Here is a 25693-nt window from a genome sequence, read left to right on the forward strand (position 1 = left end):
CACCATCAGAGTGAACAGGCAACCTACAGAATGGGAGAAAATTTTTGTAACCTACTCATCTGACAAAGGGCTAATATCCAGAATCTACAATGAATTCAAACAAATTTACAAGAAAAAAACAAACGACCCCGTCAAAAAGCGGGTGAAGGATATGAACAGACACTTCTCAAAAGAAGACATTTATGCAGCCAAAAAAAAAACACATGAAAAAATGCTCATCATCACTGGCCATCAGAGAAATGCAAATCAAAACCAAAATATTATTTATTATTTTTGCCCCCTAGTAGGTGCTCTGGGCTGCTTTTGTGTGAAAAAATGAATAACGTGGTGTGGGGCATGTCATTTTATTTAGAAAGACAACTGAATAAAGTGGATGTAATTCAGAGATCACAATGGAAATGGGGACAATTACTGTGGAATAATGAGTTTCAGTTTATTGTGCACACCCTTGTGTAACATCAGTCAAAGCTTTTCTGAGGCAATTAGAAGAAAGGAGAACAGAGTGAACTACGATTTCATCATCAGTCCGTGTCTACAAATGAGCAGCAGGGCCAATGGAGAATCCTGTCTTTATTTTTCAGCCATTCTGACAAACAAAAAGACAATGGATAAAAGCCATTTTATGTGTTGTCTTGTTATATTTAAAAAACAAATGCAGTTGCAACATGGTTTTGTTGCAAGGAGGAAGAGACAATATGTTCTCTAACAAAAATAAAACAAGACAAAAAATTGTACTTGTAAATCAGCACCTGAGCTAATTTCATGTTTGACACAGAAATAAAAGCAGGTGAAAAATCATCTTGTTTTGTGGTACTTTGAAGTTGTTACTTTAGGAGACTAGCAGCAGGAATTGGGTGCCTGATAAAAACCTGCCAAAAAAAAAAAAACCTTACTAACTGAGAAATTGTGTAGAATGCTCTTTGTCCTTCCAAATAATTTGGTGATACTTATAATTACAAAAGGACATACATAATTTATTATTTTTCTCAATCTCCATAAAGCATTATAAGAAAATAAAGCTATTTTTCACATATGGGATCTTAAGTCAATCCCTTTATAATTATACCAGGTCCTTTTAGGCATATATACTCAGATCAGTGCAGCTTCCTGGTTGACCTATGTTATTATTATAGATGCACATAGTTATTTATTTAAGCTTCTTATTTATTTTTTTTAGAGATGGGGTCTTGTTCCATTGGCCAGGTTGGAGTGCATTGGTGTGATTGTAGCTCACTGTAACCTTGAATTCCTGAGTTCAAGCTATCCTCTTAACCTCAGCCATACTAGGAGCTAGGACTAAAAGCACGTGCTACCATGCCTGGCTAATTTTTAAATTTATTGCATGACATAACAAATTAAGTTGCTTTTGATTGTTATCATAACTCATTTAGCAAAACTAGAAAGGTCTAGTAAAAACCCCCAAAACTTGACAAATTAGATTAGCTGGAGTCTTGCTGTGTTGTCCAGGCTGATCTCAAATTCCTGGCCTTAAGTGATCCTTCCAGTCAGTCTCCCAAAGTGCTGAGATAAATGGTATAAACCACCGTGCCAGGGCCACATATCTATTTATATTAATTATATTTCTAGGGAATAAATTCCATCATAACTACTGGGATAGCATTCTTCTTATCATTTATAATAAATATATAGAAATGGATAAGACCACATTCGGGGTTCTTAAAATCCCAGTCAGAAATCTTTTTAAATAGGCAGACAGATGAGTTTCAAATCAAGTTTAGCCTAAAGCTGTCTCCTTACAAATTTTAAGTTTGGCCTAAAGGTTTTCTGTACAATGTGGACTATAACAAGTGGAGGTGTAGACAGACCGTAGCCTAAACTTGTGCCAATCTCCAGGTTTGGGCCAATAAAATGTAGCCAATAGTTCAAATTGTGTTCAAATAAGGCAAGCTCCAAACTATAACCAACCCAGCTGTTTCTGTACCTCACTTTCATTTTCTGTATGTGACTTTCCTTTTCCTGTCCATAAATCTTCTTCCAGCATGTGGCTGTGCCGCAGTTTCAGAGCTTACTCTAGCTCCGGAGGCTGCCCAATTCGCGAATCGTTCATTGTTCAATTCAACTTTAAATTTAATTCGGCCAAATTTTTTCTTTTATCATGAGTAATGCACTCATATATAGATTTTGGCTATACATATATCAATTTTGAGAATTTCACATGTATTTTACAAAAGTACATATAACCAGTTTATACAGAGAGTTAACGTACTACAATTAGAAATAGATTGTTTTTTCTTTCTTTATTATTACCTGGCTTGGTGACAAGAAAATAATTTGCTTGAAATGTCTTCATCTCAGCTTCTCCAGCTGTAGATAAGAAAAATAATATAACAAAGGGCCCCTTGGAAGAGAAAATGAACCAGACTTGGCTTGGCACAGTTACTCCCAGCCTAGGCTGGTGATGGGCAACCTAGGATGGTATTAGGCAAGATTGAATGAAGTATGTACTTCTTTTTATAATGCCAAGAATTGTCATGGAGCCCTCTAGAATAAACATCTTTCCATGTAAGTTGAAGGAACTGGTTTTATAGTGACCCATCTTCAGGTCCTTACCTACATGGTAGTTGCAATTTATTTATTTATTTATTTATTTAGAGATGGAGTCTCGCTCTGTCATCCAGGCTGGAGTGCAGTGGCGCAATCTCGGCTCACTGCAAACTGCGCCTCCCAGGTTCACGCCATTCTCCTGCCTCAGCCTCCTGAGTAGCTGGGATTACAGGCGCCCACCACCATGCCCAGCTAGTTTTTTGTATTTTCAGTAGAGATGGGGTTTCACTGTGTTAGCCAGGATGGTCTCGATCTCCTGACCTCGTGATCTGCCTGCCTTGGCCTCCCGAAGTGCTGGGATTACAGGCGTGAGCCACTGCACCCGGCTAATTTATTTTTTGATACATATTTACTCTACCTTATATTTCAGGGCTTGTTAAAAGATGCCTCCTAGTCTCTCTGCTATGAGGAATAAAGTTCTACCTTTAGAATAAAGTAGACAAAATAAGGAAATAGAGGGGCCATCTGGCCAAAGCTAAGTAATAGAAGCTGTAGTCATCAGCAGAGGTAAGTGTGACCCCCAATAAACAGTGATACCAAGTGCGCCATTGGCAGCAAAGAGCACTGAGTCTGCTTGATGACAGGACTACAACAGAAGAATTATTCCTGATCTCATGTGAGTTAGCCCATTAGCCCCCTGGAATCCTCACAGAGTAACTGGAGAAAAATTTGAGGAGGTCTCATTTTAAGTGACCAAGTTGAAGCAGAAGCCATTCTAATGTGAATTTTAATAATTGCTCTGTATATAACATAGGACTGAGTTAGAGAAATAGAAATGCATTTTTTGTGAAAATTAAAAACATCATATGTATAAATATAAGACAATTATCATAGTTGTATAATCATAAGAAAGTTAAGTGCCTAACATAAAGACACACCACTAATTATTGGTGGATTCAGAATCAAATATACCATTTTCATGAATCACAATTAAGGGAAGCAATATGAGTCAGAAGGACAGAATTCTAGATCCAGTGCTAAAGACTTGGTGAAGTTATTTCAATACTGTGAATCTTACTTGTTTATGGTCACACAAGTAGAAAGTGTCAAAGCTATGTTCCAAATGAAGTAATGGGAACAAAAAAGCAGCTGCAATACAAAAAAATAGTAAGATAGTAGACTTAAACACCAATATTAAAAGTCATTATATAAACTCAAATTAAACTCAAAAGGCAAATGTTTTCAGTGCAAATTTAACACGTACAACTATTTATAAGCTGCATGTAAGAGACACAACTTAAATATAATGACAGAAAAATGTGTTAACAACATGAAAATACATATCAAACAAAAACTTGCAAAAAGTGACTTGATGCAGCTAAACTATATCAAGGTACACTTTAAGGAAAGAAACAAAACTATTAAAGAAGAACATTTTATAATGATAAAACAGTCAATACACAAAAGAATATATAAATAAAATTTTATGCAACTAATACATAGCTTCAAAATATAAAGAAAACAAATTAACAAAATTAAAAAGAAATTAACAAAATTAGAAAAACCTACAATCATAGTGAAAAACACTAACATGTCTCTATAACTACTAAAACATGCAAACAAAAAATCAATAAGCGCACATGATATCAAAAATATGATTACCAAATTTTAGCTAATTGACTGCTATGAAACACTGTACCTAATAACTGCAAAATGCATATTCAAGTACACATGGAAAATTTACCAAAATTACCATTTTGTGTTACATAAAGCAATTGTAACAAATTTCTAAGGATTAAAATCAGTAATAAAATGACAACTAAAAGCATTCTTCAAAGTTTGAAAGCTAAGAAATATCCTTCTAAGATGGGTCAAAAAATCTCAATGGAAGTACAAAACTATTTGGAACCAAATAATAATTGTAAAACAGTGTATTTCCTGGATCAAATAAGTGATATAGCGAAAGCTATGCTTTGATGAAAATGTATAGCCTTAAAATGCACATATAGTCATCCCCAGGTATCTGTGAGAAACTGGTTCCAGGAACTCCTGAAAATACCAAAATCCATGGATGGTCAGGTCCCTGACGTAAAATGGTTTAGTATTTGCATATAACCTATGCACATCTTCCCATGTACTTTAAATCATCTCTAGATTAATTATAGTTCCTAACACAATGTAAACGCTACAGCAATAGTTGTTATACCATATTTTTTAGGGAGTAATGGCAAGAAAAAAGGAGTCTGTACATGTTCAGTATAGACACAATTTTTTTCTATTTTGGCTTCAACATTGGTTGAATCCGTGAATGTGGAGTCCACATAAATGGAACCCATAGATATGGAAAGAAAACTGTTTTAGAAAATAAGTGGATATTCAATGATCTAAGTATATTTATCAAGAAATTTGAAAATAAGCAAGTTTAACCCAAAGCAAATGGCAGAAAGAAAATAATAACTCAAAAGAACAAAATAACTAAATTAAAAACAAATGTACAAGGGCCAAAATAATTGAACTGAATTGTCTTCCAAGTTAGTGGAAGATGTTGCTAGGATAACTGTATTCATGAAAAAGAATAAATTTGGATCTCTACTTCACACCATGCACAACAATTAATTCAAAGTGTATCACAGACCTAAATGTGAGAGTTGACACTACAAAACTCTTATAGGAAAACACAGGAGTAAATCTTTGTGATCTTTGGCTAGGTTATGGTTTCTTAGATACAACACTAACAGCACCAGTGATAAAAGAGAAGACTGGTAAGTTGGATTTCATCAAAGTGAAAAACTTTTATGCTTTAAAGGACACCATTAATAAAGTGAAAAGACAACCCACAAACTAAAAGAAAATATTTGTAAATCTTATATCTAATAGGGGACTTGTATGTAAAATACAAAAGTAACTCTGACAACATAATAATAAAAAGTTGAATAGACATTTCTTGAAAGAAGATATATGGATAGCTAATAAACACAGGAAAAGATCACCATCATTAGTTAGTAGAGAAATCAAAATCAAAATCATGATAAAATACCACTTCATACCATTAGGATGGCTATAATAAAAAAGACAGACAATAACAAGTGTTGTAAAAAAAGAATAGAAATGGAAATTCTCATACATTCCTAGTCGGAATTTAAAATAGTACAGCCACTATGGAAAACATTTTTCAGTACCTTAAATTGTTAAACATTGAGTTACCATAAGACCAATCAATTCCACTCCTAAGCATCTAACCAAGAATATAAAAATATAGGTTCACATAAAAACTTGCATTTTGAATGATCATAGCAGGATTATTCACAATCGCCAAGAAGTGAAAACAACCCAAATCAACTGATGGACAAATAATAAAATAGGTTGTATTCATACAATGCAATATTATTGACAATAAAATGAAATGAAGTTTTGACACATGCTACAACATGGATGAACCTCAAAAACATGCTAAATAAAAGATGTCAGTCACAAAAGACTACATATTGCATGATTCAATTTATATGAGATGTCTAGATTAGACACATTTACAGAGACAAAGTAGATCATAGTTGCCTAGTTGGAGGAGGCAAATACTGGTTGGGAATGGAGGAAGGGCTGGTGAGTAACCGCTAATGCATACAAGTTTCTTTTGGGATGCTGAAAATGTTCCAGAATTAGATTACACTGATGATTGCACAACTCTGTAAATATATTAAAACCACTGAAATGTGTGTTTTAAATGAATCAATTTAATGATATGTAAAATATATCTCACTTGAGCCATAAAGAAAAAAACAAATGTACAATAGAGAAAATTGAAAAAGCCTAAAGTCTGTTCTTTGGAAAACATGGATCATAACTAGCAAGAAATATCACAAAAAAGAGACTAAGCAAAATATCAATATTTGAACAGAAAAGATGACATCACTATAGATTTTATAGACATTAAGTGAACAATAGGACCCACTTTATGCTAATAAATTTGACAATCTAATTATCGTTTGGATGAAATAGAGATGGCTCTAGAAAAACATGACATCACAATTGATACAGAAGTGAAATAAATTATGCCTTTTACATTTCTGAAATTCATTGAAATCTTTATTCACTGCAATGGTTTTATTCCTTTTTGTATTTTTATACAATCCTTTTTTTGGAGGTCCCCAGGAAGGGAACGGGGCGTGTTCAATCTACCACTCTGAAAGGAAAGCAGACATTTGTGTAGAAAGGAAGTAGAAAAAGGCAGATGATTTGAATGAAACCCTTTTACTTATTTATTTTTATAAATTCAACTTTTATTTGATTTGGGGGTACATGTGCAAGTCTGTTTCATGGGTATATTGTGTGATGCTGAAGTTTGGGGTACAACTGATCCCATCACTAAGGTAGTTAGCATAGTACCCAATAGTTCAACCTGATTAGAAGAAAACATCACTTTGTCCCTTGAAAATGAGAAGGTAGAATAAAAGTATGGTCTCACTTACATATGGAATCTAAAAAGTTGAATTTACAAAAGCAGAGTAGAATGGTGGTTCCCAGGGGCTGGAAGGTGAGGGAAAAGGGGAGATGCTCGTCAAAATATACAAAGATTCAGTAATCTAATGTAAGCATGGTGACTCTAGTTAATAATGTTGCAATGTATACTTGAAATTTGCTAAGAATTTAAGTGTTCTCACCCCTGCCCCCCCAACACAGAGATACATACTCATAACTATGTTAAGTAATGAATATGTTAATTAATTAATGATTTTGGTAATCATTTTACAATGTATATGTATATAAAGACATCATGATATACAACTTAAATAGGTAAATACAATTTTTACTTTGCAAATATACATCAATAAATCTGGAAGAAAGCATTTTTATGAATAATTTTTTTTTAAATCTCTGTACTGCATTTACCTTTGTATAGCAAACTCAATGTATTATAGTAATTCAAAGATTAGCACACACTGTATTAAGATTCGGTAAAAGAATGTAATTCTTTCACTAAAATAAATTAATACATGGGGGCCAGGGAGGAGGCAGGGATGAAGAGATGGAGCAGAGGATTTTTAGGGCAGTGAAACTACTCTTTATGCTACTATCATGGTGGAAACATGTGATTATAAATTTGTCCAAATCCACAGAATGTACAACACCAAGAGTGAACTCCAATATAAACAATGGACTTTGAGTAATTATGACATGCGAATGTAGGTTCATCAACTATAACAAATGGACTTTGGGGATGTTAACAGTTGGGGAGACTGCTTGTGTAGGGGCTGGGGCATATGAAAAATCTCTATACTTTTTGCTCAATATTGCTAAGAACATAAAATTGCTATATAAAATACAGTCTATTTTTTTTTTAAAAAAGAATTAACACGGGCCAGTAGCAGTGGAGCCTAAATATAAGAAATTACAGAAAATATAGTTAATGATATGTTTCCAGGCTTTGATAATACAGTTATGCATATAGTTGCACTAATTTTTAAATTTATTCTCACATAGTGAGAGGCAATAACAACATCAGCAATTTTATGCCCATTGGATAGTTCTAGTTTGTCTAATTTCCATAGGTGAAATTACTCAACCCATGAAAACAAGATAACCAATTCTTGTTTGCAGTCTCATTGCAATATGTGTAATAAAATTTGGTTGGTATGACAATGTGTCTGTGGAAGTTGACAATTTGGTAACTGCAGTGTGAAAAGCTATTTCATTTTTTATCTTTAAAGAATTACTGGATTGTTAAATTAAATTTTATTCCTGTAGGCTGCATCAAACACACAGAAACCAGGTGTCTAAGTTCTCATATCAGCATTTGAGTTGCTGGTTTCTTAATGTGGAATCACAAAGCTGTACTTATGGATTATTTCACCTAATAATTACAGTTGACAATTACTATGGTGATATAAAAATAATTTAACGGGCCATCACCTAAGAGGTGGCTTTTGGCTTTTAACCTAAGGAATTGGCTTCAAATGTTGAATACTTTCCTGAATGACATTATGCTAAAAAGTTAAAACAAATTAAGCCTAAAAAAGAGAATCTATTAAACAACCTTACCTCTTCCTCCAGAAATGTAGTGGATAATTATTTGTACCCATGAGGATAATCAGCCAGCCATATCATGCATATCTGATATCTATCTATCTATCCAATCTTAATGTGTCACCTTGGGAGAGATGTTTAACCAAAATTCTAGATTCCCATTTGTGAAATTGGGAATACAGTATCTACATTAGAGACCTATTTTGAGAATCATGTATCTCTAAGATATATATGTATATATAGATATTAGAGAATATTACATGTATATGTAAAATAAGTGTTTAGTAATGGTTAATTAAATATGAATTTAAATTAAGCTTATTTTTTAATGAAGTCAATATTTGTATCTTTACCTGAGCATATTTTTTTGCAGTACAGAAGAGTGTCTTAGAGCATGGATCCTAAAATTTGATTTACTTACAGGGTAAACTTTGACAAATTACTTACCTTTTTCCTCTACAAAATGAGGAGTTTGTACATTTCTTATAATGCTGTGGTGGGGATTAAATGAGGTGTTAACATGCCAGGTGCTCATGGCACGTAGTATGTATTCAATAAATGTTAGCAATATTTGCTTTTATCATGTTATTTTTCTACCCTGTGTTTTGTAAAGTGAGTGAATACAAATACACTTACATGTCTTTGTTTCATTCCCAAAGAATTTGTTTGACACACGCTCCTTTTCACTGTTTACTGGGAGTACCCATTGTTTTCTGTTTTTTTTGCCCCTCTCTCTTAACTTTTATTTCAGGTTCAGGGGATGTATGTGCAGGTGTGTCACATGGGTAAATTGTGTGTCGTTGAGGTGTGGTGTATGAATGATCCCCTCATCCAGTTAGTGAGTACAGGGTGCAATTGGTAGTTTTTCAACCTATGTCCCCCTGCCCTCCTCCCTCTTCAAGTAGTCCCCAGTGTTTATTGCTTCCCCTCTTTGTGTCCACGTGTATTCAGTGTTTAACAGCATGTGTGAATATGCAGTATTTGGTTTTCTGTTCCTGTGTTAGTTCGCTAAGGATAATGGCCTCCAGTTGCATCCATGTTGCTGCAAAGGACATGATTTTATTCTTTTCTTGGCTGCATAGTATTTCATGGTGGAAATGTGCCATATTTTCGTTATTCAATCCAACATTGATGGGTATCTAGGTTGATTCCCTGTCTTTGCTATTGTGAATAGTGCTGCAATGAACATGTGAGTGCATGTGTTTTTTGGTAGTACACTTTATTTTTCTTTGGGTATATACCTAGTCATGAGATTGCTGGGTTGAATGGCAGGTTTGTTTTAAGTCCTTTGAGGAATCTCCACACTGCTTACCACAGTGGCTGAACTAATGTACGTTTCCACCAGCAGTGTATCTGTGCTCGCTTTTCTCTGCAACCTTGCCAACATCTGTCTTATTATTTTATTTTTTAAGTTCCAGGGTACATGTGCAGGATGTGCAGCTTTGTTACATAGGTAAGCATGTGCCATGTGGTTTGCTGCATCTATCAACCTATCACCTAGGTATTAAGCCCAGCATGCATTAGCTCCTTTCCCTAATTCTCTCCCCCTGCCACCTGCCCCCAACAGGACCCAGTGTGTGTTGTTCTTCTCCTTATGTCCATGTGCTCTCATTGTTCAGCCCCTACTTACAAGTGAGAATATCTATTGTTTTTTAACTTTTTAATAATAGCCATTCTGGAGTGGTGTGAGATGGTATGTCATTGTGGTTTTGATTGGCATTTCTCTAATCATAAGTGATGATGAGTATTTTTCCATATGTTTGTTGGATGCCTATATGTCTTCTTTTGAGAAGTGTTGGTTCATGCCCCTTGCTCATTTTTTTTTCAATTTGTTTTCTTTTTTAAAAAACTTTTCTTTTAACTTCAGGGGTACAAGTACAGTTTTGTTACATAGGTACACTTGTATCATGAGGGTTTGTTGTACATATTATTTCATCACCCAAGTATTAAGCCTGGTACCCACCATTTTTCCTGATCCTCTCCCTACCCCCACCTTCCACTCTCCAAAAGGTCCCAGCCTGTGTTCCCCACTGTACGTCCCTGTGTTCTCATCATTCAGCTCCCACTTATAAGTGAGAGCATGTGGTATGTGGTTTTCTGTTCCTGTGTTAGTTTTTGCCCATGTTTTAATGGTGTTCTTTGTTTTCTGTGTGTTGAATTAAGTTTTTTTATAGATTCTGGATATTAGACTTTTGTTGGATGCATAGCTTATAAATGTTTTCTCCCATCCTGTAGGTTGTCCGTTTATTCTGTTGATAGTTTCTTTTGCTGTGCAGAGTTCTTTAATTTAATTTGCTCCCACTGAACAATTTTTGTTTTTGTTGCAACTGCTTTTTGGGACTTAGTTATAAATTATTTGCCAAGGCCAATGTGACTAGGTTAATGAGGATAAGGATTGTGTCTTTAAAAAAAACCAAACTGCATATTTGTTGCATAGTATACTGTTTGTCACATAAATGATTCAATATAGAGTAGCCAGGTAAATTAATGAAGATATTTTCCAACTGGGTGATTACTGTGATTGAAATATTTCTGAATGAGAATATAGCCAATCATTCATTTTCTCTGTGATCCATTTATTCCTATTTTGTTCCATGATAACAGACAGCTATGGAGCCCAAAATTGCAACTTAACAATGTACAATGCCGAATACTAAACAATTCATTAATTAGACAGTGCAATCTGTAATGGACCTGGTGGCTGATAATGGACTTAAGAAGCTTGTGTGTTGCAGATGGAGAATCAGCAGAGTAATTGTGCCAGGTTAAGAACCGTCATGCTATATCATGTAACTGTCTATCAAATATTTACATGAAGAAAATATTTTGTATGAAGCAGCATAAAGGACTGGGAAGATATAGGACTCTGGGTTCCTGTTCCACCACTTTTCTAATCTTTCTGGACTTTAATTTCTCTCTTCGTATAAGGAGAAGAGTTATTACCTACTTTCAGAGTTACTGCGAACTTTTAGAGTACACATCCAAATTCTTTGGCTTGGAAAAAGCATTACAATATTATGATTGTATTATTAATTATTGTGCGTTGATATATAAATTTCTTTGAGAACTATAATTTATTTATTTCACTTGTCTTTTACATGGAAACAGCTCTGGATTGTTTAGTCCTATTCTAACAGGTCCCATTTATTTCCAGTTACAATTTTTGTTCTGAGGCAAAACCAAGCTGACTCAACAAAGACAAGGCTAATCTGTCCTGCCTGCTCCCTTTTTATAAAACATAAAAACATTCCCACAAAACCAAAGGCAAAGAAGAAATCTTTGGCATCTTTGTTATCTACGAATGGGGAGAAACAATGCATCTCAGTTACACACACACACACACACACACACACAAACACACATATATACACATGTAGGGCCTCTCCTATTTGAGTACCCACCCACTGATCCTCTGATAATGAAATTAGGATATTAAAAAACTAAAGTGTTCTAAACACTATACACATAGCAGAATTAAACAACCACTAAGAATTAAACATCTTTTGGAGGAACTCACAACTTCATTTATATCTAAATTAAGCACACAGACATGACACATTTTGATAAAGAGCAGCTGTGAACATGATCTCATGACTTTACTCCTTACAGGAAACGATTTATTCATGTAAGGAACATTTTTAGATCAATTATTACTATTGTGAATAATCATGTTTTGACATTGTTCAGTAACTATACAATTAAAGTTAATACGATACTTTAAACTGCACAGCTAATGTAATTTTTTCCTCATGGTGTGAAGTTTAAAGCATCAGTCTCCCCTTTGCATTCTTCAATTCAATCTGTTTCCATAACAACCATTGGGATATATTTTTAATGATTCTACTTTCTTACAAAAATCAAAGTTCTTAAAAGGCATCACGTCTTTTACTTAATTTCTCTCATTTGTTTGTGATGGTTATTCTAATAAAAATTTAGATTTCATTCACCATTGCCTTTGGCAGTACTTAGTAAAGGCTTTGTAATAGCAATTGGAAACAATAACTCATACATGATTGAATAAGAAAGAATTAAAAGGAGGGAGAAAAATAAGGAAAAAAACCGCAACTGAAAACTCTATCTGCTCTGACTTGATTTATTTTCAGAATGCATTAAGGCCACTGTATAATAAACTGGCCCACTTGCTCAGAGACTGAAAGAAATAAGGGTGAGTCTGTTGGAAATAAGGCAATAGGTTTACTGAGAAATTTAATATACTCAACCTCCTCTTTCTGTTTACCATTTATTTGGGTTCCAACAGAGGCTATGTTTGCGGGGCAATTCTGGTCCATTTGCTGTAGGTGGATGTATGATTTCCTTTAACCTTGTAATAGACTAAAAGTAGAAGAAGGGAATAACTCGGAAGGGAGTGAGGAGGATGTCACTGGTAAATATTAACTGGTAAATTTGGTTTCTTTGTAAGGTCAAATTTACATTTCATTGTCATATGCATTGGGGAAATTATCTGCAATATTCTAGATTCTTACTGAAGGCAGAATATTAGTATAACAGAATGTAATTTTGTAATCATTTTAGTTTCTGAAACTTTTACAATGTATTTTGATCACAGAAACCATCTTAGACTTGTTCGATCTTTATGATTAGTTCTTCCATATTTTAAGGCATATGGCATTTCTAAGAAGCAGAAAAGGTTTAATATACAAGATATTGTGCTAAACAGAGCTTTATAAGAAAAACACAATCCCACTTTTGCTCAGTTCATGTGCTCTGCTCAAGGAATAAAAACTTAATAAAATTTGTGGAATGCATAAACAGCTTGGGCAGAGCACAATGAACTGAGTGAAAGCCAGATTGTTTTCTGTATGATATCCAGAGAATTGGCAGTGTTTACGAAATAACAAAGAATGGGATTCTAGAAGAAAAAAAATCTCAAGTCCAGGGGCTGCTTTCATCCATACTATTGAAATACCCAAGTGGGCTGGTTTAGCTTCAAACAAAGGATAATTGAATGGCCTATGAGTAACAAGAACTAGAACAACAAATAAGCTGATAATGATAAGATTCCTCAATTAAAACATAAAATTCATTTACACACTTCTAAAAGTCAAAATAAAAGTATATAATTTTCATTCTTGATCTTTTGTTTCATGTTTGAAACTTTAACTTTCAACACATCTATTCTACTTTGAAAACAAAAGATTATGACAAAATTAAACATGATTATTTTTAGCTGCTTGTTTTATTAATACTTAGGCTGTATAAGAAGGTATTTGGTTCAGTAGCTGAAAATTTGACTTGCAAAACATGTATTATCAGTAAATTTGTTTTATTTCTAGAGATTGTTTACGTTAAATTAGAAAAATCTTGGCATTTAAAATCTGACAGAACCCAAGCTCACCAATGCTCCCTTCTTACCTGCTACTACCTTTTTTTTTATGTGACCTTTTCGAATTACAGTTTGACTTTTTTTTTTTTTTTTTTTGAGATGGAGTCTCGCTCTGTCACCCAGGCTGGAGTGCAGTGGTGAGATCTTGGCTAAATGCAACCTCTGCCTCCTGGGTTCAAGCGATTCACCTGCATCAGTCTCCCAAGTAGCTGGGATTACAGGCGGCTGCCACCACACCTGGCTAACTTTTTGTATTTTATTAGAGACGGGATTTCACCATGTTGGCCAGGCTAGTGTCGAACTCCAGGCGTCAAACGATCCTCCTGCCTCAGCCTCCCAAAATGCTGGGATTACAGGCATGAGCCACTGCACCCGGCTGAGTTATAGTCTTTCCACTAGTGTTGTGCAAACAACAGTATCAACTTCTTATAATGGGTGTTGTGTATAAATAACCTAAAAATAAGAAGACCTAAATTTTTATGATTTGGCGTGTATTGCCTAAACTCTTAACAGTCCTATTTTATTATCTGTTTGAATAATTAAATCTGCATTATGTGAATCTGAGTACAATGTGCTGCAGCTGTAATGAAATGATGGACATAAATACTGCTTTGAAAAGTTTTATAAATATATGTCTGATTATAAATCATTTTTCATTTTAATTTCATGTATGAATATTACATACTTCTCCTTGAGAGTTTCTTGTCTAGTTTCTCCTCTTTAATTTTTTTCTAGAGCAACAAACATCTCATTCTGGAATATAATACACAGGCAAGAAAGTGTGCTCTGAGCTGATGAATATATGTTTGAAAGTGGCAAGTCACCTCTATCAAACACGTAGAGTGACACTTTGTTCTTTTTCTTTGTAACTACAGTCTATTTGAAGCCTCAAAAAATCATCATTGATTATAGGAGTGTAATTTTCTCTGGAGTCATTGCTGACCATCTAAAATGACATTTTTTTAATCTTCTTGTTTTGACTTTCATGGATTTTTCAACTCCAATCCTCAAAATCTTTCACCTTCTTACTTCTGATTCTTATGATCTCCTTTGCTCTTATTTTAAATTTAATATTGAAACTCTGATTTGATTCAGTAAATTCCTTAAGGGTATAGTCGGTATAAGATGTTTTTGTTTTTAATGAGTAAAATTGTGTTACACTAAATTTAAAAGAGAGGTTTCTCCCCAGCTATCATACAAGATGAGGCCACTTCCCGCCCTTAGGTTACAATTGTGAGGATACGTGCTTAATAAGCATAATCTTCCAAACCCCTCAAGGTTATTATTCATTATGAAAGATTTTCAGCTCAAGAAATATTTTCTGAATTTAAAATGCAGGTAGTATGAATTGCTGTATAGATTAAAAAAGGGAAAAAAAAACTATTCTTTTCAATCAGGTCAGTTATGGAGAATTCTATACCGAAAACGGCTATGAGACTGGCTATAAGTCAGTCAATGCAGAGCAGAGAATAATCTAGTAGATACATACAATCTTGGATTATAAAGGAAAGATCCTATTTGTCTTTATGCCACAGTGCAATGAATTATTATCTCATTTATAATCTTTGCATTTAGTCAAATATGTACAATCCAAATAATGACTGTGTTCTTCCCCTTAACCTGAGAAAGACGTGATAGAGTGGCCTTCTAGATTGAGACTGATTGGACTGTTGGAATCCCAGTTTCACAAGTTTTTACCTAAGTCACCTTGGACAGGTTTTAAAATTTCTGTATACCTCAGTTTCTTTATTTATAAAATGGGGGTAATTATCACACTTGCCAAACTGGATTGTAGTAAGTATTAAAAATGAGAATATTTGTAAAACACTTAGAAAAGTTCTTGGAACATAATAATCAGCCACCATCATTATTATCATCATCTTTAGATGGGATATAATTTGTACTGGAAAGCCTCAACTGCTCTGGATGACAGCAAAATAGTAATAATAAAAGTATGCGTATATAAAATGGAAATGTAGGAAAAAAAGGCTACTTACCAAAGAAGGAATGCATTTGTGATAGAGGCTGGCTAAACGCTTTCAATTTCCCTATTCAGGTTATATAAGAACACTGTATGTTTCATCATTCCTACAGATCCATTAGTCTATGTCACCGGTTTCCAGCCAAAGGTATCAGGGTAGAAGTGATGCATATCACTTCCAAACCTAAACCATGTATCTCCATGATTACCCACTCCCATTCTTTCTCTTCTCTGATAAATTCAAAAGCCATATTTATAATATAATAGCAGCATGAGAACTCTGCATTTTTTTTGTTTTTGGTTGGAGTGTCAACTTATCTGTATCAGAGTGACTGGTGAGCAAAAGCAAACCTTTATCATGTTAAGTCTGAAATGTCTGAGTTTATTTATTAAGGCTCCTATCCTTAACTTTCTATACTGATTACTAAGTTATAACCTCTCAGCCCTAAACCCATTTTTCTATATTCTACCTCAAGATCCTAAAGCTGGGAGCCTTCAAACCAGATTTCTTCTTTGCCACTAACTTTTTGGTTGGGTTCTGCCAATGGTAGTCCTGAAGGCAACTAGAGGTCAGGAGGAGAAAGGACTCATTCTTGTTTATCCTGTTTCTGTTAGTGTCATTCCAGGAATGCTTCTTTAGATCAGCAACGGATGTTAGGTCCAGTTTCTAAGCTTATTTCACACTTGCTGAAGTATCTTTATTGCACCACCACCACCCCAAATATACAAAAATAGAGAAGTGCACCCCCTTCAGGGGTCTGGGTCCTAGATCCACAGGATCTCACCTCTGAACCCCTGAGGTATCTGTATTTGGGGAGATGTACTCCTCCTCAGAGGCCCGAGACAGTTTTGAGGGGCTTGTCTTCTAGCCTTTCAGGTTCTAACAATTCCAGCCCCTCCTCCCTCTGTTACTCTTCTGTATGAGTGGTTGTTACTTCTTCAGATATTAAACTTGTGAACCTTTTTGACATTTTAGCTTTCCAATACCAGATTAAATACTTTTGCATATTATAATCTCTTTGTTAAAATTGCTGGTTTTCTTTCTGTTTTCTTGACTGCACTCCAATATTTATATTATACTATTGAAATACAGAAATTTGAAGCCAAAGCCTATGCCACCATAGCAAAAATCTAAAATATACGGCATTTCTTTAGTAGCTGGGCAATGGGCAGAAAGGAAACTGATTTCAAAGGTAGAAAGCCTTCTAGTTGCACAATGTTCTGTCAAAACTCTTGGCAAAACTGCTGTTTGAATTAACTAGGGAGGCAAACAGTGAGTCTGCTGGGCTGGCAATACTCAAAAGAGATTGGAAAACAAAACTTTAATAGTGTGTGTTGACTATTACTGGCTACATTTGGCAGGGTATTACAAGAGAAACACTGAGTGGCTAGTGTGAAGGCAGATACGTAGAGAAACAGAATACAGACGTTTCCAGGACTTATTGAGCAAAATGGCTGGCTTCTTCTAAAGCCCAGATGATGGAACATGACATTGATGAAGGCAATGAACAACAAAGGCACAGCGAAAAGTTCCATTTGTGTAACAGACTCAAGGCAAACCCTGCTAAGATCTCAGGGAATTGTAGTACTAAACCCCATGATTCTGGAATATAACACTTAAATGTTTAAAACTTAAAATAACTCTAGGTCCCATTATCTTCCCCCAACAGGAAAAAAAAATTTAAGGTAATATAGTTCTCAATAGGCACTTCAAACATGCTTAAGTAGAGTAACGGAAAAAGAGAAACATCTGAGAAGTCATATCCAGAGGCTAGAGGGAACTATGGACAAGGAAGATACCCCAGGGAGGTGGTCAGAGCTTATTCAAAGATCCTCTCTGACCTCAAGATTGGGAAACTTTATAATGTCTTTCCAGCAGGATTGTGCCTGTGATTGACATGTGTACCTGATTCTTCCTCCATCCAAGAATCACGGTTTATTGTGGATTCCCTTTTCCTATGCTTCTCTTTTATATCGGGTGTATGGGAAGCGGATTGCAAAATGCAGGTAATTTGTTCATGGGTGATTCATTTTCATCATTTGATGAGGACAATGGCTAACCAGAGATCATGGATTTGCGCTGAAATTAGTGACTGAAAGAATTTGAGTTGTCACTCGTGAAGACTAATAATCTCTTTTCTGGAGATAATGGAACATGACATGAATATCTGGTGACCAGTAAAATGGACTGTAGCAGAGGTGGGCTAGATGACTACTAATTCCATCTCCTTTTCCTTGCCACATAGAAAGGCATCATTTGCCAGCCTCCCTTGCAGCTCAGTTGGGCCTGAAATGGAAGGATGTCCATGCATTCAAGGCTGCTCCATAATGGCCCATGCTCAATGTTCCACACAATCTCTTCCATTTCCCCCGTGACCATGTGCTTACAAAGGCAGCATCAAAAGATGGAAGGAGTCTGGATCTTTAAATCATGATTTGGCAGTGAACCTCCAAGGAGAGGTGGCCAACACACATCAGCCCATAACACAAGGAAGAAATTTCTTATTTTATATGTTAAGAAACTGAGATTTGGGGGTTATATGTTGAAGTGTATACAGGTTATCCCTGTAATACAGTATTAGATTCAATTACTGGATTTAATTCTATTGGTAACTTGATAACTTTTTCTTTATATTAAAATTATTTGAATGTGAAGAAAATGTCATCAAGAAATTGAGATTATGAGGTGTAGTAGAAAAATCATTGTTTTGAGAAGTCCCATTCCCAGTAACCCTTTTATTATTTACTAGATAAATGGCACTAGGAATGTCAATTAATTTTCCTGGGCCTTGGTGCTATCTGTAAAATGAAGCTGTCATTAGGTTTATTATTAGGTTACCCAATTATAGGCAGAAAGCCAGTCCAAAAATTTGCTCACAGTTTTTATGGTTTTTGATCTATGAGTCCATGAAATAGGAGTTAAGCACTAAAACACAGGAGCAGTAATTTTTTCTTACTTAAAAATGCTTGGTTATAGTATGATACCTGACAAAGTACAGCTGTATGCATAAATATTATGTAATACAATGTTTTAGTAGTGTTAACTCATGCCCCACAGTTTTATGCTATCTAAGTGCAACACATAAGTCATTTGAGAGTGAGACGAGACAATGCAGATGACAATTTCAAAAGGAAAGCATTCCCTAAAACTTTGAATATCCAGTAGTTTTGCACACATTTCTCCATATCTTCAGCCCTCCCCTTACAATCTAAGGATGGGATTTAAGCAAGATCCTCACTTCTCTTTCTATGTTTTATCAAGTGAAAGCCTATTCTTTCAGATGATTTCTCTTAATATCTACTCACTAAGATTAATTCAAGGTCGCTATTTCTATGTAACTGCTAAGGTCTGAATATTTGTATCCTCCCAAAATTCATGTCAAAATCCTAACCCCCAAGGTGATGGTATTAGGAGGTGGAGCCTTTGGGAGGTGATTAGGTCATGAGAGTGGGGCCCTCATAAATGGTATTAGTGCCACTATAGAAGAAGCCTGAGGGAGCTTGTTTGCCCCTTCCACCATGCGGGGACACAGTGAGAAGACACTATCTGTGAATCAGAAAAGCAGGCCCTCACCAGACACCAAAACAGCCAGCACCTTAATCTTGGACTCCAGACTTTAGAACTGTGAGAAATAAATTTTTGTTTTTCATAAGTTACCAGTTTATGGTATTTTGCAATAGCAGCCCAAACATACTAAGATAGTCAAATAATAGAAATTGTAAAATAAAACAAAATAAATAGTAAAAAAAAAACTAAATGATTCTTTGTTCATATTTACTTATATGTTCAACTGCTAATAAATCAGGCTAATCAAAACACTTTCATTCTTGTAAAAAGGTAAAACAATAATTAAAATATATCTAATAGTATTTTAAAACCTGGAAACCGAATGGAATTTTCCTCCTTTAAATTAAAATGAAGAATGTTACAGCCAAATCTAAACAAAGAACATTTAAAACTCCTTTTGCTAATGAGTGCTTTGTCCTAATCCCTGGAAAATGATAGCTAGTTAAAGCTCAGCATTTAAACTTATCGCAGAAAACAAAACATGAAGGAGCACATTCTTGAATTGGTCTTCAAATTATTTTTGCAATTGTGTAATTCACAATTTGTTGTGAAAATTATAATTTTTGATTCTATTACTGAGACATTTTTAGAAAAATATAGAAAAATACAGAAAGTAGGATTCTGATTTTCTTTAAATCATCTTTGGATGACTCTGTACTTACTTTTCTTCCAATGATTTCATTACACAGTATAGAATTCAAGAACACAAACTTTAATTTAAACATTTTTAAGGTCACTAACATAATAAATGGATGATGTCCAAACTCATAAAAAGAGAAAAAGTTGTTTAATTGGAATTAAACTCTAATATTATACGTCACTAAGGTATTTTTATTAGTTTACTAACTAACCAAATCTATATGAACATATTATATAATGCAAATGCAAATACTGTTGTAAACAACGATAACATTTACTTATAAGGTCATCCTCTCCACATTTCTTTAGCATTCTGTTTACATATAAGCCAATTTGAGGTAAAGTAACTTTCCACTCACCAATGTGGAGGTTTGTGAGGCGTCAGCCAAATCCCCTGAGATCTCGGGTGTTCGCGTGTTGTTTGGAATTCTGTGAGGGTTACGGGCTATCGCTTCACACCAGCCCAGCATTTTCTCCTTCCTCTTATCCCTTTTCAATTTCTGAAATTCTGAAAATAATTTACATTCCCTGAAACAGGTCACTTATTTTAGCTGTGTTTTGGAAAATATATATAATCAAAATTAAATCAACAATATAACAAAACACTGAGACTTTTTTAAAAACCCAGGGGTTACAAGGAGGAAAAGAAGAATATGCTGATTATTAATAATATCCTAGAGTCACAGGACAACAGAAAGAGTATACATCTTTTCAAAGGGCCTAACATCTTTTATATCTCTCTTTGTGACACTAGTAGACAATGAAAATTCCTTGTGCCAGGTTCTAAGTGTTATTTTCAGAGATCAGCTTATAACAGTAAGTCCTTACCTCAAGAAATAAGAACAGACCTGGTTCCTGATAATGTCTACATATTTCAATGACATCTAAAATTTGGCATAGCTTTTCAGCTAAATGTCCTACAGAAGCCGAATAAATCGAATACAGGCCAGTGATAAATATTACTCATTCTGGCAGTGCCATGATTTTCTCTCTCATAAAGTTCTGCCATCTGAAAAAAAATTTACTGCAAGTATAATAAATTAAGCATATGTCATCTATCACCAGTACAATCTATTCAAAAGTAATAATTTAAAAAAATCCTTACTATGTCATGAGTAGAAATATTCCACAACTCTTTCTAGATTTCTAGAACTTCTTATTTGGGGGAATGTTTTGTCTCTGAAAAAGTCATATCAACAATGACTTTTAACATAATGGAGAAACATTGTTTCCCTTGTAAAGTTTTACAGCCTACTTTTCCACTCCACCACCCTCAGTAATTAGAAATAGTTTATTGCAGGTCTTTAGTTAAATGCATTACACTGTCAATTAAATATCAAAAATAATGTGGAGTAATTATTTTTCACAGCATCCAAAGCAATTAGCAATCTGGTCGTTTATAACATTTCAGAGATTCAAAACTGCACATTTCATAGCACTAAGAAAAGTAACATAAAGAACGGTTGCACTAACAGATTGATGAGTTATTAATCTAAATGACAAAATACTCAAGTTAAACGCATCTGAACAATGTAAACAGGAAAGTGATAAAAAAGATCTTTTATTAAAAATGCCTAAGATACTCAACAGAATGGATTTCTTAATAAGACCAGCAATCTCAGATGAGTGACTCATTCAATTGAGGTACAGAGAAATGATAAAGGGAACTTGAAAACAATTGTTTGAATAGGCAACAAATTATTAGTGCTTGGCCTTTCAAACACATTGCTTGAGATTTATGTAAAATTGTGATCTATTCAATACAAAATATGCACATTTAATTTACACTCTACAGAAAGTAAATATTTCCTCATTCCCAGTAACACTATCTTGGTTACTCATCAGCTTTTAATTGCGTTTCTTGAAGTGTGCTAAGAGTAAATGAAAATGAGGATCTTTATTCAAAAGCAAGGAGTGAAATGATACATAATGACCAAAACAGTTTAATCAAGTATAAACAAATGTTCTACTTCTAAATTATTTACCATTCTGTCAATTTTAACTCTATAATTAAATATCACTTTAGTACTTATAATAAAATGCTAAATTCATTCATGAATGAAGAACATAATCGTGTGGCCCACAAAATTATGACACCATCAGTATCCATTCTGAGATGTGTTTGTAAAGGTAGCCAACTTCTTATTTCCCATTCAGATTCTTTTTGATGCTATGGTGGTAGTAGTTTTGTCATTTCTTATTCAGTCAACATTAATCCACAAATATATTTTAGGTACTGAAGCAGGAATAGTAGTCATAAGAAGAGGATAACTTTCATTTTTGATGTGATTTGGGTTCAGTGCAGTGATCTGTTCTAGAGAATTTTAAAGTCCATGAACTACTGGGATCTTTCTGATCTCAAAATTTTAGATTTGTACGCTTACTTGCACAACTCTAAGGTGACTGCCTGCTCCCCCTAATCATGTCTTCCTTGAAGCTGGCCGGTGCAAATCATCTTTTTGAGCTGTTTTTCTGTGTCAACAAATCATCATGACAACAGCTATAAACTTTTGGCTACACCTGCTGAAGTATTATAACAAAATGCCAACTGCATTCTAGTTTTCTATTGCGTATAACTGTCATTATCTTATTTTAGGATTATTAGCTAGGCTAAATAATTCAGAAAGTTAAAACACATACTTTTAATATAAATAATATGTTAGTAATAATCATTGACTACTATCCATGGACATTGTACAGACTATTTTAAGAAAGCAGCCAAGAAACGAGATACATTGCTATGGACTGGAAAGTTTATAATTTAGTTTGAACTTATAGGAATGTTTATAAAGACAGTTAAGTGTCTGAAATGAGAGAAAGCAATCTAACTACACAGCTTTACTTCAGCTTTTTATTATATTAATGTAGAATCTATGAAAACAATAAAAATGCCTGTGATAGTTGCATTTCTACATCTGGAAATTCATTTCATGTCCAAGAGATAAATTTTGTTTAATGACTTCTTCTAAATAATATGCATCTTCTGAGTTGTCAGGTACATTAGAATCACAGCATCATCTCCTAGAGAAGTCAATTTTTAAATAGCCTCCAAAGGGGCTGGGCACCATGGCTCACGCCTGTAATCCCAGCACTTTGAGAGGCCGAGGTGGGAGGATCACTTGAGCTCAGGGGTTCAAGATCAGCCTGGCCAACATGGTGAAAGCCTGTCTCTACTAAAAATACAAAAAATTAGCCAGGCATGGTGGCGTGTGCCTGTAGTCTCAGCTAGTACTCAGGAGGCTGGGGCAGGAGAATTGCTTGAACCTGGGAGGCAGAGGTTGTAGTGAGCTGAGATGGCGCCACTGCACTCCAGCCTGGGCGACAGAACAGGACTCTGTCTCGAAAAATAAATAAATAAATAAATAAATAAATAAATAAATAAATAGTCTCAAAAGAAGCAGCATGAGTATAGGTGCAAATCAGAAGGGAGAGAGAGAAAAAAAAAACAATGAGATACCATTGCCTTACTCCTTAAATCCCTGTTGATAAGGGAGTGTTATAATTGCCCAATAACAATATGTTCTTTTCTGTTATCACAAAACAGTTAAAGTTTGGATCACATTTCAAAAAATATTTTCTTTTTTGCATTATCGATGCTACAATATAGATTCTAAAAATAGTTGAGATGAGTTGAGAGAACTGAAGAATTGAAATGTTGATTGCTGAGCCTCTGTAGACCAGCCTTCTTCCTACACAGGTCTGGAGTACTCATCATATTTTTAGGTGTAAGAATGTGCTGTCAGCCAGAAGGGTAGGCAAATTATAAGCATTTATAATTAACCCCAAAGCACTTTAAAATGTAAGTATCATTAGTAATATATCAAAATAGGAAAGTGGTCATTAAGCACTCATGTTAATTGCTATCTAGTCATTGAACCAAGCTAATATGAGATGCAGCAATGAGCAACTTATATAATGATCACAGGAAATTGAGATTTAACTAAGCTTAATTTTTAATATGCTACTTCAAGCAGATATTTAATTTAATAAATAGCAGCATAGTGCATTCTCTGCGAACTACATTGAAAACAAATTAATATTAGGAAAAAATGCAAAGCAATTGGGTGTATTTTATGGAGAATAATTTACTTTTAATTCAGGAAACATCTACTGAACATTTTCTTTGTTCCAGACACCATGCTTGGAACCTTTGGTACAGAGAGAGAAAAGACCCAGAGCTTACAATTAGGAGCGGAAACAGAGAAGTAACCCAATTTTTGTAAGATAGTGTGATAAGAGCTATGAGAGCTGTACACTGAGCACTGAAAACGTAGAGAAAAGACATTTAACTTAGCATCAGATGCAGGGGATGGCTGATTTTGGAAGACTTTCCAAAGAAAGTAACAATTACAAGTAGTTTACATGAAAGTTAAAATTGTTAGTATTCTAAAGGCTTCTGTCACTGCAAGCTGTGTTGCACACCTCCAGGGGGGGCATCATCCACATTGCAATCCATGTAAATGGCACTGTACTCCAAGGAATGCTTTTCACATTAAACACCATGAGCATGGTACGCCTAGAATTGTGCAACCTGGCAGCCCTGCTGGGCTGATTTCTCCAAGTGAAGCTTATTCTACTCACTTTATTTTACCCCAAGGCTAATGTAATTTAATCTTAATCTCAAGAGATTTGTCTGCCACAGGAAAATGCAGTTGCCTACCTCTATTTATCTCTCTGTCTCAAGTATTTCCTTCCTCAAATGTGCCCATTCCATATCTTATCTAGTTGTGCAGTTATGACTGAGCTAAATGCTCCCTCTCTTCACCACATGCATAGAACTGAGAAAGTGCCCACCTTCCCCATTCTCAAATTTGAGACTTGAGAATGGTCTTGTGTAAGAATGTGAAGGCTGTTAAACCGAAAATTTTAGAGATTTTCTGTATTTATTTAGCTAATGTGTCATTAAGAAACACGTCTCAACTATTAGTCCATCACCTAAATAATAATAAAGTTCAATTTCCATTATGAAAGAAACAACTTGCAATTAGGAGAAATGAAAATGTGTGAGCCTGTGTGTGTTCCAAGAGTTACTCAGTATATATTGAGAAAACTCTAACATTCACGCCTATCACTCACATTTGCTGCTGCTGTGGACCTCTGAGTGGATGTTTTCACGTGCTCACACACAGTCCTCACACGTGAATTGTTCCTAAAGACTTGGGGTTCCAATGACCACTAAGGACTTCTTGCTTGGGTTGAATTCCACAAGAACAGATTACTGTGTACGATAAATTTATTGCTATGTACTGGAGATGTGTCCTGGGGGTCTTTTTAATTTCTGCGAGTAGGATGTTAGGTGTCTCAAATGGAGGGAGAGGTTCATAGTTGTATTCTAGGATGTGGAAGATCAACTGAAATAGAATCCAATAAGTAATTGTTGATGATACAATGAATAAGAAGGTAAAGAGGAGTTCTTTTCTGACTAATCATGACTTGTAATGAAGGCTTAAATTCTTTGGTGCTTTTAGCTTAGACTATCTGAAATATATATTTAGTATACAGATTTCTTTTAAAAAATTTTGCCTCTACCTTGCAATTACTTTTAAAACCACTAACCTTTCTATGAATTCAGATAAGCTACCCTCACCTTGTAAGGTGGCATGATGGTGAATGAAGAAACGGCACAATACAAGGA

The 25693-nt window shown here is 34.7% G+C and overlaps 1 protein-coding gene across 9 annotated transcripts in view; it reads right to left on the reverse strand.

The window, feature by feature from the left end:
* Positions 1 to 25693, reverse strand: part of MARCHF1 (membrane associated ring-CH-type finger 1) — an 857900-nt gene that overhangs the window by 313485 nt on the left and 518722 nt on the right. For 7 of the 9 annotated variants that reach the window (XM_054553349.2, XM_054553352.2, XM_063723205.1 and 4 more), the window contains 1 exon segment: positions 20418 to 20566. The exons of the other annotated variants lie outside the window; for them this stretch is intronic. In XM_054553349.2, coding sequence (XP_054409324.1) covers positions 20418 to 20528 — 111 coding nt within the window. In that variant the 5' untranslated portion in view covers positions 20529 to 20566. 9 annotated transcript variants of the gene reach the window in all.

Source organism: Pongo abelii, chromosome 3 (assembly GCF_028885655.2).
Source record: "Pongo abelii isolate AG06213 chromosome 3, NHGRI_mPonAbe1-v2.0_pri, whole genome shotgun sequence".
Lineage (NCBI taxonomy): Eukaryota > Metazoa > Chordata > Mammalia > Primates > Hominidae > Pongo > Pongo abelii.